General features: G+C 38.2%; 1 protein-coding gene across 1 annotated transcript in view; it reads right to left on the bottom strand.

Moving 5' to 3' along the window:
- The window catches only part of rxraa (retinoid X receptor, alpha a), a 258,853-nt gene extending 241,805 nt beyond the window's left edge, over positions 1 to 17,048 (bottom strand). Inside the window, exon 1 of the mRNA XM_036588001.1 lies at positions 16,705 to 17,048. Within this exon, the coding sequence (XP_036443894.1) occupies positions 16,705 to 16,735 (31 nt within the window). The 5' untranslated portion in view covers positions 16,736 to 17,048. The remainder of the gene's footprint in view (positions 1 to 16,704) is intronic.
- Between the last annotated feature and the right edge of the window lie 1,875 nt (positions 17,049 to 18,923).

The raw sequence follows: 18,923 nt of genomic DNA, 5'->3' as shown, positions 1-18,923 counted from the left end.
TTGAAATCTTCCTCTACGAAATGGGACCCTCAAATAAAAAAGAACATTACTTCATTAACAGGCTGTTAGCAGTGCTCAGTAGGCGACCCTACCAGTCTGCAGTGATAGCAGAGGAGGGTTCAGCTCCTCACTGCTGGGCTTTAGTTACATTTAGGGCACCATATGCCTTCAAAGAGGGGGGGCATGACAGTTGTTTATTATTGCCCACCCCTAATTCTTCGGTGACATGAAGCTAAAGTCAGCTATTCGCCAGTTTCTTGTTTGAACTTTCCTGTTTCACCTTAAGTGGAGCAGCAGTAGTGATGCCTGAGGTGCCAGAATGTAACTGCTGCGCCATTTAAGGTGGAACAGGAAATTTAGCTAGCTAGCTAATGAGATATCAGCATTCGAGTAGTAATTTTAATGCCTGTTATGAAGAAAAGGACCATAGTACATTGAAACTACATTAAACTAAGATAATACAATGGTTATTGTAATTTTTTAATGGGGAAAATATTCACATTTGTGGGTTTCTCTGGTGGCTTGCTCAGCCATCTTGCGTTTTTTTTTCTCATATCGCTCTATTTTAAATGTGACTCTGAAAAACCTCCGTTTGGAGGGCCATATAGCCCTAACACTTTGCCCTACCCCTCTACCTCAACAAATGTTGGGATACCCTACCCCTAGACGTTCATCACACCAGTCGCGAACCATAACTATTAGAGACGGGCCTTCAGATTAAGCTCAAAAAACAAAACAAAAAAAAACACTTCTGCAGTAACACTAATTTTGCTAGCACCTCTATGGGATTTCTAATAGTGCATTATCTCTAAGCTAATGTTAGTGCTTAATGCCGTTTTTCACCATTCTAGATTAATCAGAGACATATGACGCTTGTAAAAGACATTCTACATTTTTATTTGAAACCTGCAAAAGACATGAAATATATTTTACCTTGTATGTAGCAGTTGTACAATCTCTTTCAGCAAAAAGTGCTGGCCCAGCAACCGCTTCTGTTTCAAATTGAAACTTGGTTAGAATACAGCAAAGCCATGTGATTTCCAGAAAGCCTAGAATCATCAGGGAATTCCAATGTCACTACTACTTTTTTTTGCCTCCTAATATGTTGGTAGTAGATCTAACATGTAAGGCCTTCTGTCTGACCAATGGGAGAATTAGCTTGGCTGTATCTATAGTCATATGCAAAAGTTTGAACACCCCTAGTCAAATTGTGTTAGATTGATTTTAAAAATATAACACACCCTCTACAGAGAACACACTTAAATATGTATATTTTTTAGCTGAGTTTAACACATTCGAAAGGAGACTTTTTTCCCAATATGTTGAATTCAGTAAATTAACAGTAATTGTACATTAAAATGTGCAGAAGTGTTTTCCTTCAGAAAAACAACATATAATTTAACCAGGGACGCACAAACCTTTGCATATAACTGTACCTATATATCACAGAAAAAAAAAAAACAGTGGACAGTTTTCTGTTGGGACATACTCTTTACTACAATATTATTATTAATAAAATGAATTGAACATTGCAGACATATATTTTAAGTTGCCAGAAATGATCAGGCCTTGTCTAAAGGCCTGAAAGGGCCTGGAGGTTTCCCCATGAGTAATACCCAGGATAGTATCTCAGTACCAGTACAGATGCTTCTAGAAGTTTCAGATGCTTCTACAGATCTTGTGCACATAAAAAGAAGAAATTTGTTATACGGAAAGGTAATGTAGACATTGTTTATATTACTACAGCCAACACTTTCAGGATGTCCTTATCTTATCAAAACCTTGTAAACATTTCTGTTTTTTTTCTAACTTATTTTTACACCATTTAAAAATGTAAACTGTCCTTTGAATTATGTGAACAATTAAACATCAATATAATCACCAATAGAAATCATCCAAAGTGACTTCCTCACTTTTGTTACAGTGCATTAGATATTAAATTATGCTTATTTTTCTCATTGTGTTGGGAAGTTACCATTTTGGAAATATGAGGTTTGTTTTGAGGAATGAATTAAGGAAACAACCCTTTATGTCTGTCATCAGCACAGTGTGACTGTTAAGGGTGTATGAGGAGCGGAAGGAAAAGTTGTTGCTGCAAACATTTTTTCCACATTGTTTTTTCCATTTTGTAGAAAAAAGTGTTGAAATTACTGGTTAAAGAGGAATTTCACTGATTGCTCAAAGAAACCAGACATCTGAGTAGGTTTAAAGGAACCTCATAGAAAACTGTTACATGAAATGGTTAGGAATACTTTGCCTGATGCCTGAGACATCGGAGGGACATCTGAGATTGTTTTGCAATAGTTTTGCATTAAGATTTTGATGTAAAACACACATTTAAAAAAACATGTAGAGTGTTTTTTGAGCCATGTACTGGCTAGTATTTTTGAGTTCTGCTCAAAATGAGTTAAAATTGTCACTTCCAAAACAGTCACTACCTAAACATTTAGTAAATTATGCTTGTTTTCGTAGAAAAAATTAAGTGTTCAATCATTGATTTTAATAAGATAAACATAATTAAGGTATAGCTTCATTCAAAGCAAGAGGATTTTAGTCTAAAGTCCAAATCAGTTAAAAGTCCTAAATGGGTTTTGAACTCTAACTTTGAACCAGTTTGAATGATTCATATAACAAACCAGAACATTTTCAAGCAACCACGGGGGCCAATAACCCATTAATAAACTTTTAAAGCCTTCTGCAGGTGTGTAACCCATTCCTGTTAGCAGGCGACACGTCCAGTGTTCGTGTGGAGAACTCTCTGTCTCTGCTCATCTGTCTGTGTTAGGTCAGGGCCAAACAAGAGTGTCACAATTATTGCTATTGATCTCAGGCAGTTAGGATCGATTTACCCTTCCCAGCCAGACTTGGCTGCTTTACGTCCATCATGGCCTGGGACTTCTCCAGCCTTCAGCCTCATCTGAGGCCTCTGAACACCCTGCATGTGTGTGCTCTGAGGTGAACTCAGCCCAGCACACTCTATAGCAGTGAGACTTTATATTTAGGGCAACAATATAATCACAATCCACAATATGTATCACAATTAGAGCTTTGATTAGGCCTGAAATATTGGTCCAAACCTAAGGACATCTAGGAGCAGGGCCACAGAGGCCTGGCTCCAGAAAGAAATCTGATTGGCCTCCATAAATCTGAGTGCCCCCCCTCCAGACACTCATAACCTCCAGTCACATCACTGATAAACTTGTTGCCCTTCAGTGAAATTCCTCAATTTGAATGGTGAATATGCTACCCACATGAATTGTGTATATTGAAAGAATTTTAATGGTGCTGCTGCATAATATTAACTTAGCTGAATTTACTGGAAAACAGTGCTTTGGTGTTACTGCTAAATGAAACCCTTTCTGTGCAGTAGATGTTTCTTGAGCAGCTAGTTTCATTTTCACAAATATGATATCAATCTTTAATAGCTTTGGAATGGTGGGTGCAAAAAGGCCAGTATGAGTCAGTGATCATTGTTTGCAACCACGACAATCAGATATCACTTTGTTTTTGTCTGAAATTGTTGTAGAACACGTTAAATTCTGTGGACTGCACTCCCTATGAGAGCTAAGCAATCATCTGCAAATTACATCACAAGTGGCAATCTTAGGGGTCCAAGCACTTCATGACTTATGGTGCTGTACTGGCCTTTCAGCAGATAGAACACAAACAGAAGTGAGCTTTTAGAATGACCTCTATTTAGTTGAGGAGGGACCTTAAAAAGAGATGTTTGCCATATTTCATACACAGTGATGTTGGTATGGTAAGCAATAGGTTATTATGTATTATGGTGAATTCATATAAGGAAACAGGTAACTGCTGTAAACAGAGGGAGTTTTGCAGAGTTTAGCTCTAGCCTTCATATAACACACTTGATCCAATTAATAGATGCCTTCAGAGGCGTCTGAAGATCAGACACAGGAGTGTTGGATCTGAACTCTCCAAGGTGGTGGATCTGCAGGACCAGGATTGGTCCCCTCTGTTCTATAGCATTTACCTGTTTCTTCAATATGAATGCACCATAATGCCTCCTTTTTCATTTAAAATTAAATTGATTAAATTAATGAAATTTTAAAACTAAAATCTTTTAAGCTAAATGTTAAAGGCCTTTGGACCATGTGCAAGTGCTTGGTTTCTGAACTTATGCCACTTTTCACTGCTTATGAGTTTGCATGTGTGGAAATGTTTTGAAATTTCACGCAGTTGTGAAATGTTTATCTTAATGATTAAATTTTGACATGTCTTCATGTTGAGTTGAACATATTGACAAAAATTAAACATAAAAAATAAAATGCTCAGGCTACTTTATGTTCCACTTTTTCCAATGTTACGATCAGAGAATAAATAGAAATAGTACACTACATTACAACATTAGCAAAAAATGTCATATTTAATTGTGTTCTCTGTAGAGGATTTTTAAACTATTTTCACTTAGAAAATCAGCAAAACATGGGGGGTAACTTTATGCTGTGACTTAAAAGTCACCTGCACCACAAGATTACTGTGATGTAGCTCTATTCTTCACTTACACTTACAGTAATAAGCTCTGATTAAAATACAGTAATCTTCTGTATTTTTACAGAACAACTGTAAAAGTAATGTGGGTCAGCAGCCAGTTACTGTAAATTTACATATGAAAAAATGACTATTCATTTTTCGAGATAAATAGATATAATTTAAATAGAGTAGAACAGAATAAATAGAAAAATAAAATAAAATAAAATAAATAATAAAAAACAATGTCAATGTGCACATTTATTCACCATGTTTGTACTGTATATGCACAAAATATCTCAAGTAAGTATTTTTAAATGCAGATACATATTCTACAGATAGTTTCATTTCATTACATTTATGATTTGCTTATGATTTGTATAAACCATAAACTCATATTTGGCAAACCAAATAAATAATTTTCCAACATTAAAATATTTCAAGTATATTTTATGTATATATTTTCACACCTTTTTAATTTTTAGAGGCTATCACATCCAATAATACTGTGCGGTACAGCTCATTGGGAACCTCCCAGTAATTTGCTGTGTTGTCACAGAAAATATGTGACAGATATGATGAGTGAATTTCACAATAAAAAGATTCATATGAATACATGTTAAATATTGTAAAATTCAGGCAATAACAGTGTACCTATCCTCTCAAATCGACTTATTTAATAAAAAAAATCTTTGTGTAAAACACTGCCCCCCCACAAACCCCTTCAAACTGAAACTTCTCTATCTCTAGCTTTACTGTCTGAACTGCACTGTATCTCATACAGTGGCTTAAATTCAGTGCTTTATCCCCAGATCACACAAGCTGATAAAGTGATAAGTGTGCTTCTGATTTATCACACGAGTTGTGTTAGGCCGAATGCATGGACGTGCTTACTCAGTGTCCTGAGGGGCCTCACTGTGCACTCCCAGGGGTGACTGAAGGCCCTGATCACTGGCTGCTTTTCATATTAACTGGACTTACCAGCTCTCACTATGAGTGAAGTGATAGAAAACAGAAATGTCTTTGGCTATCATTGCATCAGAGTGCTGCTGAGGACACATTAGCAAAGCGAGCTCTTATTAAATAGCCAACTGGGAGCACCAGGAGGTTCATAGATATTTCAAAATAAATACAAACACACACTGTAAGAGTACCTTTCTCATGAGTAAGAGCATGTGCAGCTATGGACCGTCAAATGAAACAACTGTCCAAATTTCATGGGGATGTTTTATTGCGCTTAATACAAAATTATGCACATAAGAGAGCAGATTAAGTAATCCAATTTATCTCATGCATCACTGAAACATGTGCTTAGCTTTTGTCTCCAGCTTCCACTGCATTAGTGGCATACTGTAAGACTCTTTCTTCAGTGAGTTGGCCTGTTCTGACTAATTCTCAGCAATGGTAAATCTTTTCACAGAGCCACACTGGACAGGCTTGTACAAACACATATGTTAGTGCTCCCATTTTAACAATGCATGTCCTGCTAGACATATGCAAGTCTAACTAAGCTTGTTTTCACAATAATATGTTCAGTTTTGCAAGGCTTGGGCAATTCTGCTATTTTTCATGATTTTTTCTGCTATATGCATGAATCCAGGCCCACACCCTCATAAGCACATGAAAGACAAAGAATTCTTGTGCAAAAAATAGTGCGCTTTTTAAACGAACTGGCCCATCAGAAATAAAAGTAAAAGGTTACTAAGAAACCTGCAGTTTTTAAGCATTCATTATTTGGAATACATAATGCTTTGCTGAACTAGGGCTGCGTCTAAAACCGCATGCTACCATCCTACGTAGTAGTGCTATACTATAAAAATTATTCAATGTTTTAACCGAAAAAGTTAGTAGCCTGGTTTGCTTAACATTTTAAGGTCCTTGAACTTTTAATAGTGAGCTAACAGAATAATCATCTGCGTTTTACAATAACAACAATTTACAATTACATCTGTTAATGTATTATTAAGGTCAATGACTCAACAAGTCAACATGATAAGAAATCAATTCGATCAGATAAATTTTTTCCTCAATGTGATGTATTTTCAAGTGAAACAGGAAACCCAGGTGGGATATAACTGTGAGTAGGACATGATTTTATTCTTAAGGTTTTGACTGGAATATGAAAAGCGGGCGTTCCGGAACAAATGCGGAGTTAGACTTGACATTCACCATCATCAATCTGTTTTGCAGAAAAGCCGAAGATAAAAAAATAAGGATAAACAATGTCAAAAATGAAGTAGTACAACATTTTGATATGTATCTTCTGAAACATGATTCATTAATTTTAGAAGGATTGATTTTAAGTCTTTTTAAGACATAGATGTGGGCTAAGCGTCGTTTGGCTGGCTAGCATTTTTTGTATCTGTGTTGCTTAAGCTTTTTTTACACATTCTACACAAAAGCAACAGAAAACACTTCCAGAAAAAAGAAGCCAGGATCTGTAAATAAAGCTGTGTACCAGTGTAATTACCTAATGCGTGAGAAAGAGACGGACGTTACCGTCATCAGCTGGCCTGCCTCACAGCATCGCAGTGTCGGGTGACAGAAAACTTTAGAAAACAATGCAAATGCTACCAGATATTTGGACTACCTCACTCATGTTTTCATGACATGTTGTCCTCATTAGTATAGTGGACAGTATCTCTGCCTGTCATGCGGAGGACCAGGGTTTGATACCCATACGGGGAGGACCTTACCCCCAACTGCCCCTGGATAGTGGATAGTGCTGCATGTGTGCTCAGGGCTCATTCCCCTCTACTGTGTGCATTCATTAGTCTGTATGTGGGTGTTTTACTGCACAGACGGGTTAAATGCGGAGGTGAATTTCTCCATTGTGGGACTAACTATGGGTAACTTAATGACCATGGTTGCCAGTGTAAAGTAACTGAAACAACTTATAGTTAATTGATTATTTTTATGACTGGTCCAAAAACTGAAAGTGAACATGTGGGAGTAAATCAAATGATGAGGTCATCTGGAGCAAGCTGACCAACTGGAGTGGCATGTATGTGCAGCTGGGAGCTGAGGTGATGATGGGTGTTTTTCATTTGATGACTGCTCACGGCGGTGGGAGGGGGGAGGGAAAACATCCTAAGATATTATTAGCTAGTAATTTTTTCCCTGCTGCTGGAGGACAGTGACTCAACCAGACATCAGTTGGCATTGAGAGATGGGTAAAAGTCACCACACGTCAATCAAAGGTTACAGAGAAACAAGAATTTTGTCTTTTGAATGATATGACATGACAAATTGTGCTTAAAGTGACCAAGGGCATAAGAAAGGTCCATTTTGATTTCAGGTTGACTTTAAGGCAAGAAGGTTGCTTACTTTTTAAGTCTGAATCATTTTTGACAGTGTTATGAACTATCATTAGAACTGCATTCCTTAGTATTAGTTATGTATAGTATAGTGGTACTACATTACAACTTAAGCCTAAAACAGAGTGGAACTGGATACACAATTGTAATTGTAAGAAAGTCCATGTTTTCTAGTAACTGTATCTATTGGGCCAGAAAAGCCCACAGGGATGTTTTAGGAATTCAATGCATTTCCTTTACAGTGGACCAGTGGAACTATAATTGAATGTCCTTTTCAATGTTTAAGTATTTACAGCCTTACAGAACCTTCCCAGTGTCCGGTTCCTTGACCAGATTCAAAGTGTTTGGATTGAATGAAACATGATCAGGTCATGGTGTATCATAATCTAACCCTTGAAAGCCCACACAGCCATAGCAGATAGTTTTCAGATAATTACACCGTCAGACAAATAAATGTCCTGGATTTTGTCCTGGATCAGCACTGAGGGAAATATACATTATCATTTACCTTGGAATCACTGTGTAATGTGTATTTACATACCAAAAACACGACACCACCAAACAGGTCTACGAGATGTTATTACATGATCCTACACTGTTATGATCTATGTACTGTAATTTTCTGACAAATCATCTTTACTTATTCCTATGAAATCATTTACAGCATTGGACAAATTACTTAAAATTTTGACCTACATTTTTCTCAAATTTATTTTTTTCCCCCAGAGGTCCACTTGTTGGGACATAATTGCGTTTATGTGTTTTAATGTATCAAAAACAGAACAAATTCATATTTGCATGACCATTTTCCAACTTCTCTTCATCCCTTAGAATTCAACAGGCTGTTTTTGTTACTCTGTCTTTATGGCTGACATATGTAAATGAGCTTTGTTCTGATTGTCTGGGCCTCATTCAAGAAGCAGTATGGGCTGAAACACTCCTTGTAACTTCAGTGTGAAAGGGTGGGGCTAACCTACTGTAGGCTGAATATGTGGTGTATGTAAATGCATTAGTTTTCATTACATTAGAGAAACAGTTCATTCAAAATGGGCTGTTTTTCCAGCTTAGTTTCCGTAGATGGACTGTCTAGACCCCATATGTCAAACACAAGGCCCGCGGGCCAAGTCCAGCATATGACACAGTCCTATTCAGCCCACGATTCAGCCCCCTTCCCCCAAAAACGATCTATGGGCCACTGGTTACACAAAAAGAAGATATCTGGTGTCTGGTTCAAGCAAAAAGGAAGTTTTAAAAAACTACTGAAAAAAATATATTTTTATTTTGAAGTATTCAATGCCTATTTTGCTATTGCAGTTTCAGCATTTTTTCAATAAATACAGTGATTCCAAGCTTTTGAATTGGGATCCCAAACTTCTGAATTGCAATATACACCGATCAGGCATAACATTATGACCACCTTCTTGTTTCTATGCTCATTGTCCATTTTATCAGCTCCACTTACTATATAGGTGCACTTTGTAGTTCTACAGTTACAGACTGTAGTCCATCTGTTTCTCTGTATACTTTGTTAGCCCCCTTTTACCTTGTTCTTCAGTGATCAGGACCCCCATGGACCCTCACAGAGCAGATACTATTTGGATGGTGGATCATTCTCAGTACTGCAGTACCACTGATGTGGTGGTGGTGTGTTAGTGTATGTTGCGCTGGTATGAGTGGATCAGACACAGCAGTGCTGCTGGAGTTTTTAAACACCTCAGTGTCACTGCTGGACTGAAAATAGTCCACCAACCAAAAATATCCAGCCAACAGCGTCCTGTGACCACTGATGAAGGACCAGAGGATGACTAACACAAACTATGCAGCAACAGAAGAGCTACTGTTTCTGACATTACATCTACAAGGTGGACTGACAAGGTAGGAGTGTCTAATAGAGTGGACAGTGAGTGGACACACAAACTCCAGCAGCACTGCTGGGTCTGATCCACTCGTACCAGCACAACATACACTAACACACCACTGCCACATCAGTGTTACCGTAGTGCTGAGAATGATCCACCACCCAAATAGTACCTGCTCTGTGAGGGTCCATGGGAGTCCTGATCACTGAAGAACAGGGTAAAAGGGGGCTAACAAAGTATGCAGAGAAACAGATGGACTACAGTCTGTAACTGTAGAACTACAACGTGCACCTATATAGTAAGTGGAGCTGATAAAATGGACAATGAGTGTAGAAACAAGGAGGTGGACTTACCTCACCTGTTATACCTGATCAGTGTATTCAAAATAAATTTGTAACAGCTCAAAAAGTGAAAGACATACAGATATTTATACACATTCCTGACACTAAATCTACTTTTAGCTGTTAAACAGCCACATGAGTTCTTGGGCTTAAAAAAGAAGCACAACTTTGAATTCGAGTCAGAAAATGGGCCACAGCGCTGCAGACGTCCTCACTCTTCCGCTCGTAACAGTTTCCTGCACTTGGGTTAATGCAGTCTATTTCTAAGTGCAAATCATTACTGACATGATATTAAAAGTTGGTTTCAAAATTAATGAACTCCTAAATTTGGCAGAGCCTGGCCTTACTTCACTGTGATCAATATGAAGATGTCTGCACAGAAAAATTAAATTTGCAGTACCATCTAGCTTTCAAAACTGCATCAAGTGTGGATTTTAGAGAAAATTATAGATAAGATCTTCTTCATTATTTAATATTTTCTGACAGCAATTACACCATTAGATGACTTTGATGGTGAGCACTGCCTCTTTTCCCAATAAAGATCCTAACTCAGACTTTTAGCCGAGAGAGGACTCAATGGAAGTGTGCAAACTGAACATTACCAGAAGTGAAAAAAGGAAACACTGCAACTGCCTTTGCCATACAATCAGCACAGCCTTCATTGCTTTCCACTGCTTTGTCCATTGTATTGAAAGCGTGCACTTTTCTCCGTCTTTCCTAAAATATTTTTTTTTCCTCTCTTTAAATAGAACGTCCTTTACGTGCTGCCACAGATCGAGAGGAGAACGGACTGTGATCAAACAAACTACATTTGGAAGTAATTACAAATCAGGTACATGTGAATGGGGCTACTGGACGAGATGCAGCTTTTAGACTTTTTTTTGAAGATTTGATGAACATATCCTGCTCAGCCAGCTCATTAGCCTTGGCCTGAAACACAGCTCCATTTATTCACCGCTGCCAGTTTACTACCTCACCACAAGCAACACTTACTGACCATGGCACACCAAAAACAACAGGTTTTCACAACCTTTAAAGGCTGATTCACTGTATAAATCAGCCTCCCTCCAAGCAAGAGCGCAGTAAATCTGCCTGTAAAGTCAGTCAGTGTTTAAACGCCTGTAGAGGTCCTGCAGGAGAAAACGAGCCTGAGAGCTGCATTTTATTGGATCTTCTAATTTGCATAATTGCCTGCATATGCAAAATTTGGACGCCCCAGTCAGATTACATTTGGTTGGTTTTCTAGGTAAAATAAGTGAACACATCCTCAACAGGAAACAAAATTAAATAGAAGGCTAAAATTCATGCTTAATAAAGAAGCTGCTATGGAATTCCACGTGGTTGCTAAGGCGTTGCTAGTCCATTGCTATAGTATCCTAGGTAGTTGCTAGGATGCTGCTAGGCTGTTGCTGCTATCCCAAATGGATGTTGCGTTGTTGCTATTCCATTGCAATGGTTTCATAGGTGGTTGCTAACTCATAGCAATGGTCTAGCATGGTTTTCATGGTTTCCTAGGTGGTTGCAAGCAATAAAATACAATAGGAGGCAAATAGTTAGAAAAATTTGTTGTCTAACAATATTGGCAGATGTTGAGGTTCTATGGATTTTTAGGTTGTTAGGATGCTGTTAGGCTATCGCTATGTTATCCCAATGGTTGCGATAGTATCCTAGGTGGTTGCTAATGTTGCTAGGCCATTGGTTTTACATCCCAGGTGGTTGCTGTGGTGTTGCTAGTCCATTGCTATATTATCCAGTTTTCAAGATGTTGGTGAGCCTGTTTTATGCAGTGGACCAGTTGCAGTCAGGAGGAGGTCTCAGAAAGAATGGCACATTAAAAAAGGACCAATTGCGGTCTTAGACTTAGCGTATCATTTTGGCCAAAAAAAGATGTTGTTTTGCTTTAAAATGTCATTTTTATTTGAATTATACTGCCAGCTTTAGACGGTTGTGCCACTCATGAGATTAATATCTGACTGAGACACCATTAAATCATTAAAAAGAGTATTAAAGCTCAGGAACTAACAGTTGTTCTCACATCAGAGGCACCTGTTTGTTACAATTAAAACATTCCTGCTTTGTCAGCAGTATTTTTGCAAATACCCATAAATCTGTAGAACCTCAACATCAGCCAGTATTGTCCACCAACTAATTTTTTTCCAATTATTGACTTCTCTTGTGTTTTACTGCTTGCCAAATTACATTTTGTGGGCTCATGCACACACAGAACTGCCCCAGATCTAAACACCAACAAAGTTCTTGTGTGGCAATAAATAATATTAAATGTTGAAAGAATAAATCAAATAATGAACTTTAAGTAGAAGACAGTGACAAATCCCTACAGATCAGAGCAGGTGACGCAACATTGCACATTGCAGGGCACAGAGCAGAAGACCCTGCAGACAAGGACTGCAACACCGGCAGCACCCAGCGTCCCCGTGCTCAGTGTGATGTGTTAACGTGTGTTTCTGCTGTGCGGCTGTATGGAACGGTCAGTCATGCACGCAGGACGGTGTGAACTTTACTGAGCCCACATATCGGCTGTGTGATCACTGCCTTCTTCAGAGCAAGTGTGAGTAGAGGGCTGTCAAAGCTTATTATAGTCACACACTTAGACGATCAATAGAGCAGAGTCTGGAGACGAAGTGGTGAAAGTGGTAGAGAGAGAGAGAGAGGGAGAGGGAGAGGGAGAGAGAGAGAGACGGAATCATCTGTCTTTGAAAGTGAAACTAAAAACAATATAAAGATAAATATTATATTGCTGCTGTTAGAACAAAACCTCATATCTCCAAAATGACAACTTTACAGGAGAAGGAAAAAACATAGTTCACTTTTAATGTAAGCCAATGGAACCAAGTGTTTTTCCAAGTCATTTTGGGCCGTTTCTTTTGGTTCATTCATCATGAAATTTTAACACAATATAAAGTGCAAGAGGTATTTTCAAATCATGCCAAAAACTGAAAATCAACAAAAATGGAGATGCAAGTTTTTGTTCTGAGAGCAGCGATATGCAACACTGCAACAATTATCTAAGCATCCATAAAATTACTGGTACAATTTTCTTTTAAAGTTTTACAGTTTTAAAGCCAAATTTAACATCTCACTGCATTCTACAGTGTTTGTATATAAATACATTAAACACTGTCATCAATGAATAATAATTACTAGTAATAATTACTGTGTATGTAACCAATGAGTAATTACATTTACTCACTTACTTCATGTACTCAAGTTAAACTTTGATGGATTTTTACTTTGCTGAGTGTAAAGGGTAACACTTTTACTTATACTGAGTACATTTCTAAAGTACTGTATCTAATTTTCACTCAGTTACATTAAAGTTGTTAACTTACTAAATTCTTTTTTTGCATTTAATTGAAATATGTAACTTTTTTAGGTTTTTAACTCCTAAAATACTACAAATATAGACTTGTTGTAATGTTTAGAGTTTATCTGTGCATATTTGTGTGTACATGCATTTATATGTTAGCCACAGTAACCCAAAACATTACTGCCCATTCTCCAGACTGTCTTGATCACCCACTCCAGCATTGTATAGAACAATTTTTGCTAAAAGTGCTAAAAAAGTATGAGAAAATAACATTTTTTATTTTAATTTGTTCAGATGAGCATTTTTTTATTAAAATAAAAGATTACCAAGGGGATTTTGTAAAAGCTTCCAAAACAAAGCTACTAAAACTAATGACAAATCTTTGAAAAAGCTACTTGAGCTCAATGTTTATAGATTTATTCTGTTACTGTCTGCCCAGTGGTTGAATCCCATGTCATTTTTTTTGTAACGGATCATCGCTCATGGCTGCAGATGTTTCTTTGACCCTGCAGCAGAAGAACTTAGGCAGAGTGAAATGACAGGGAAAGCCCCAGAAATAAAAGCCAATTGTGTTAAATGAAGAATGAGTGAGGAAGAATAATGGTGGTGTGATGCTATGTTATGCTGCAGCAGGGAGGAGTGAAACGCTTTTTCCATGACTTATTCATAGTCAATATACGGATGGAATCCAAGGGTGTGGCTTAGGTTCCCACTTCCTCAGGGTGAGGTTTTGTCTCATTGAAGATAGATCCTTCATCTTTTTTTCAGTGCTGCTCAGAAGTGTCTGGAGTACAACGAAAGAAAGGAAAGAAAAGGCCTGTGTGGAATGAAAGGCTCAAAAAAGGCGCAGTCCAAGAATACATTATATACATATATATGTGTGTGTATATATGTATATATGTATATATATATATATATACATATATACGTGTGTGTATAAGTTATCAATTTGGAGGTACAAAGTTTTCTTCTGACAACAGCGATATTTTACATATGTACACATATACACATGTATGGCCAATCTACTGAAATCCGCAGGGGAGACGCAATTTAGTTATACCTCTGAATTTTAGAGCAGGAAGAGAGACTGCATCCGTTTCCCTCATGGCCACATGGTGAGCAGTTAGATCCCATTGTCACAAATAGATGTACAGCAGTCTGGAAATAAACACTTCACCTATGTTTATTTGTATTTATTGTAATGTTAAACTGTTTGTACACACAAAAACATACTTCTTGCCCCATAAATAGTTTCAAACTACAACTTGTGCACAGTACTGTATCTTCGCTGTCGGAGCAAAACCTTGTATCTCCATTTTTGTAGTTTTTCATTGTTTTACATCATTTGAAACTGCCAGCTGACCTGTAGATTGTGTGAAAATTTTGTTATAAATGGACCAATATGAACAGCCCAAACTGACTTAGAATAAAAGCTTGTTACTTGAACTTGCACTGAAAACTAAAAACTGTTTTTCTTCTCTTGTACAGTTTCTTTTTTGGAGATATGTATGTCGTCTTTCAGTTTTTGACATAATTTGAACATTGTGTGCAATTTTTATGATGAATGGACCAAAAAAAATTACTTCTGAAAATTACATGGGAAAAAGTCAGGTTGCATTGACTTACATTGAAAGTAAAGTATGTTTTTTCCTTCTCTTTTAAAGTTATCATTTTGGAGTTTTGTTCCAACAGTAGCACATACATGTGTGTGTATATATATATATATATATATATATATATATATATATATATATATATATATTTACTAGTTACTGGTTCTCTTGTTAGGTATTAGATATATTCCTGAATTCTGTTTGATTTTATCTTGTTTATCATATAGGATGATAGTAAAGATTTTTGTTGTAACCACTCTTGTAAGCAATTGAACCCAGGAAGACTAGCAACTGCTTTGTGTAAGCTAATGGGGATCCAAATAAAGAATAAAGAATATGTACATTTTTGGTGTCATTTTGCTTTTCCTACAACAAAATATGGTGTAATGTTATAAAGCAATTTTCAAACACACAATTTCAAACCTTCTTCATATACTGTTCTCTTCCCTCGGCCCACCACAAACATTGCACTTTGCCCCCCAAGATGAACATTTAGACACCCTTGATATATACAGCTTTTTTTTAGACACACACACACACACACAGAGAGATTACTGCGTTTGTACATTACTAAACTTTTGGGACTGTTTTTCTTTTTTCTCTGCATGCTTTGCACCACTGCACAACCAGCAGGCAATGCAAAAGACCGGCTGATTGACAAGGACACAATGACACATGTAGAGTAGCTGCTCACACCTCGAGTTTCAAAGGTCTTTCGTTTCTGTCTCCATCAACACCTGCAGTATCTCACTCATTCGATGGAAATGGACCGTGGACCAGTTAAAAGGGCATGTATTTTTGCCTCTGCGAACGACAAGATCCTGACAAAATACTCATTCAGCACTGAAAATAGAAAAGGCAATATGAAGGTAACTATTTATACCAGTAACCCAGCAGATCCAGTAAGGTGACAATGGTGCGTAAACACGTCCATCTGATACTTGGGGTTGGGAGTGGAGCCACAGCCACCCCACAAAAACACACTTGGGCTTTTGCAACAGCAGTGGCCTACATTCCTGCAGCCTGTGCCAGCCCTGTTGCAAAATCAATACTCCAAAGCCCCTCTTGACAAAGACGTGAGCGCTTCCCGGCGGTATGAGGCCTCTACAGCTTGCCAAACCTCTGTCAGACCCAAATTTATGTGTTAGATTTAATTTAGCATTTTCTTCCTCCTCTTTTTTCTCCCTCTCTTTTGTCCTGACAGATGAAATCCATGGGCTAAGTATGGCAGCCGAGCCAAATAGCTCAGCCTGCGAGCCAGCCAACAAAAGTAACACTGAGGATCATGCTGTCCTCCCATGAAACGCTAAACTGCTACTTACAGTAATTTGCGTAGTTTGAAGATAAACACTGCTCTATATTAACAAGCGGATCTGCTTGTGCAACAGCACTGAGAAATGCGACTGCATATGAGTGAGCATTTATCACTGAGATATAATTGTGCAGATATCAGCATTTATTTTGGCTCTTTCTATGTACACATTTGTTTCCTGTTGGGAAAGCTATGTAATATACACCTCCTTTAACTCCAAGACAATGCAGATGCACCACAGCTGGAGCCACATTGTACTATTTACATTATATGCATGTAAAAAACCCTCTAAACAATTTCATTGTTATATAAATTATTTCAATAAATCACATATCAGGTCTGTTTTTCTCCAGCACATTGTTTTAAAAAGTAACATTCAACTGCCAGTAAATGAAGTGACCATTCCCCATTCATTGAGGCCCAGCACCTCATTAGGGACTCACCCATGTGGATGTCAAGGTAGAAAGGGTCCATGGATGCTGCCGGTTGTCAGGGTGATGAGCAGTGGTCTAATCAGATGGTCAGTCGCTTCCCCACTCACAGGCGCTCTATCATTTCTCTCTCACACCAACTGCAGTTCAGAGTGGACTCTGAGCCTCTCGGAGTGTTGCTCAAAAACACACTCTTCCGTGAGCTACTTTTTTCAGAGCGGCCGTTTAAAGAATAGACTGTCCCCTGTTGCAGATCAATCTGTTGAGAAGTCCGCATTCTCACTGAATTAGGAAATCCTGGCTTTCTTCCACTGCAAAGCTATCGAGAGTGTGCATGCAGGATGGATTTGCAAAACCAGACTTTCTCATGGCGGTGGCACCTCCGAGGACAATGGCGCACTAACGTGGTGTGTGTTTTTCTGTTAGCTTTTACCTCACAGAAATAAGGTTTCATGTCTACGCTTCACAGTCAGCGGCACACAAACAGGAACTTGCATTAAATAGAGCCATGATGTAGCACTGAGACAGCATTTTTAAACCATTTTGAACACTGTGCAATGAGTAGCATTGAAATGAAACCTTATGCAGAAACCAGAAACCCTAAATTGCCACTATGTGTTAAAATATATAATATATATATATATATATATATATATATATATATCATATATAATGACATAATAGTGTACATTATAATACACATATGTATGTATGCATGTAGGTATGTACATATGTATGTCTGTGTGTGTGTGTGTGTATATATATATATATATATATATATATATATATATATATATATATGCAGAAATCTGTACATAACGCAATAAATGTTTATACTGAAATGTACTCTGCTGTATATCCATTTCTATCAATTTTGGAAATAAAGATGATTGAAAGGAGTAACAGCTGCTGTAAAATGCAACATGCATTTTTATATATGATTATATAATTATTTATACATAATTAAAATTATATATAAATGTCGCATTTACCTGCCCTGCGATGGACTGGCGACCTGTCCAGGGTGTATCTTGCCTTCTGCCCAATGACACCTGGGATAGGCTCCATCACCCCACCCCCAACCCAGAAGGATAAGCGGTTTAGATGATGTATGTATGTATGTATGTATGTTGCATTTACCATGTATGGTATTACTTGTATATATTTGAATGGGGTGGAGAGAATCCAAACAGTGCATAGTGCCGGCAGTGCTTGAATGTTTGGACTCTGTGCGGTAGCCTTATATATTCGAAACAGAGTCAGAGAACATGCACACTGCTGTGGACGGGCCAACCACTGACCAAGATACGGCAGGATGTTTCCGAATGGTCAGAGTTTACGAACAGGTTCATAGCCTTGTTTTCCTTTGTAAGTGTATGGTGGTTTGCTGATGATGATGTTTACTGACTTAGCAAACCCACAGGAATTTAACATGAACTATCTGATATAAACCCGTCAGAGACACCTAATCACTGTGTGCTTATCTTAGGCTTCTGCTATATATCAGTTCTGTATCACTAAGAGTTAGCCAAGTTTTTTAAGAGTTAGCCAAGAACTGACTGCTTCAATCATAAAAGGGTTGCAAACAGTCTTCCAGATGGCACATCATGTTACCAGTTAAACTGAAAAGCAGAAACTAAGGTGTTTAACTGCCTATGGAATCTAGGACTTGAAAACATGACTCACTGGACAGCTGGCATCCAACAACAGCACTTTATACTTCTTTCAGTCCAAAATGGTGTTTACTGTGAAATAACGTTGTAGATGGCAGAGGGCATGGAAATGGCAGTAAAAGCCAGGGTGGGTGTAGTTATTCTAGTGTGGGTGACACCCACCCACAAATAGGTTATTCTAGTTTGGGAGGGCTGGTGGGTGTGGTTATTCTAGTGGAGGGGCTGGTGGGTGGGTTTATTCTAGTGGAGGGGCTGGTGGGTGTGGTTATTCTAGTGGAGGGGCTGGTGGGTGTGGTTATTCTAGTTTGGGGGGGCTGGTGGGTGTGGTCATTCTAGTGGAGGGGCTGGTGGGTGTGCTTATTCTAGTGGAGGGGTTGGTGGGTGTGGTTGTTCTAGTGGAGGGGTTGGTGGGTGTGGTTATTCTAATGGATGAGCTGGTGGGTGTGGTTATTCTAGTGGAGAGGTTGGTGGGTGTGGTTATTCTAGTGGAGGGGTTGGTGGGTGTGGTTATTCCAGTGGAGGGGATGGTGGGCGTGGTTATTCTAGTGGAGAGGTTGG

This window comes from Colossoma macropomum, unplaced genomic scaffold (genome assembly GCF_904425465.1).
Source record: "Colossoma macropomum unplaced genomic scaffold, Colossoma_macropomum, whole genome shotgun sequence".
Taxonomy (NCBI): domain Eukaryota; kingdom Metazoa; phylum Chordata; class Actinopteri; order Characiformes; family Serrasalmidae; genus Colossoma; species Colossoma macropomum.
The sequence above is the reverse complement of the archived record's forward strand: the minus strand, read 5'-3'. Positions and strand labels throughout refer to the sequence as shown.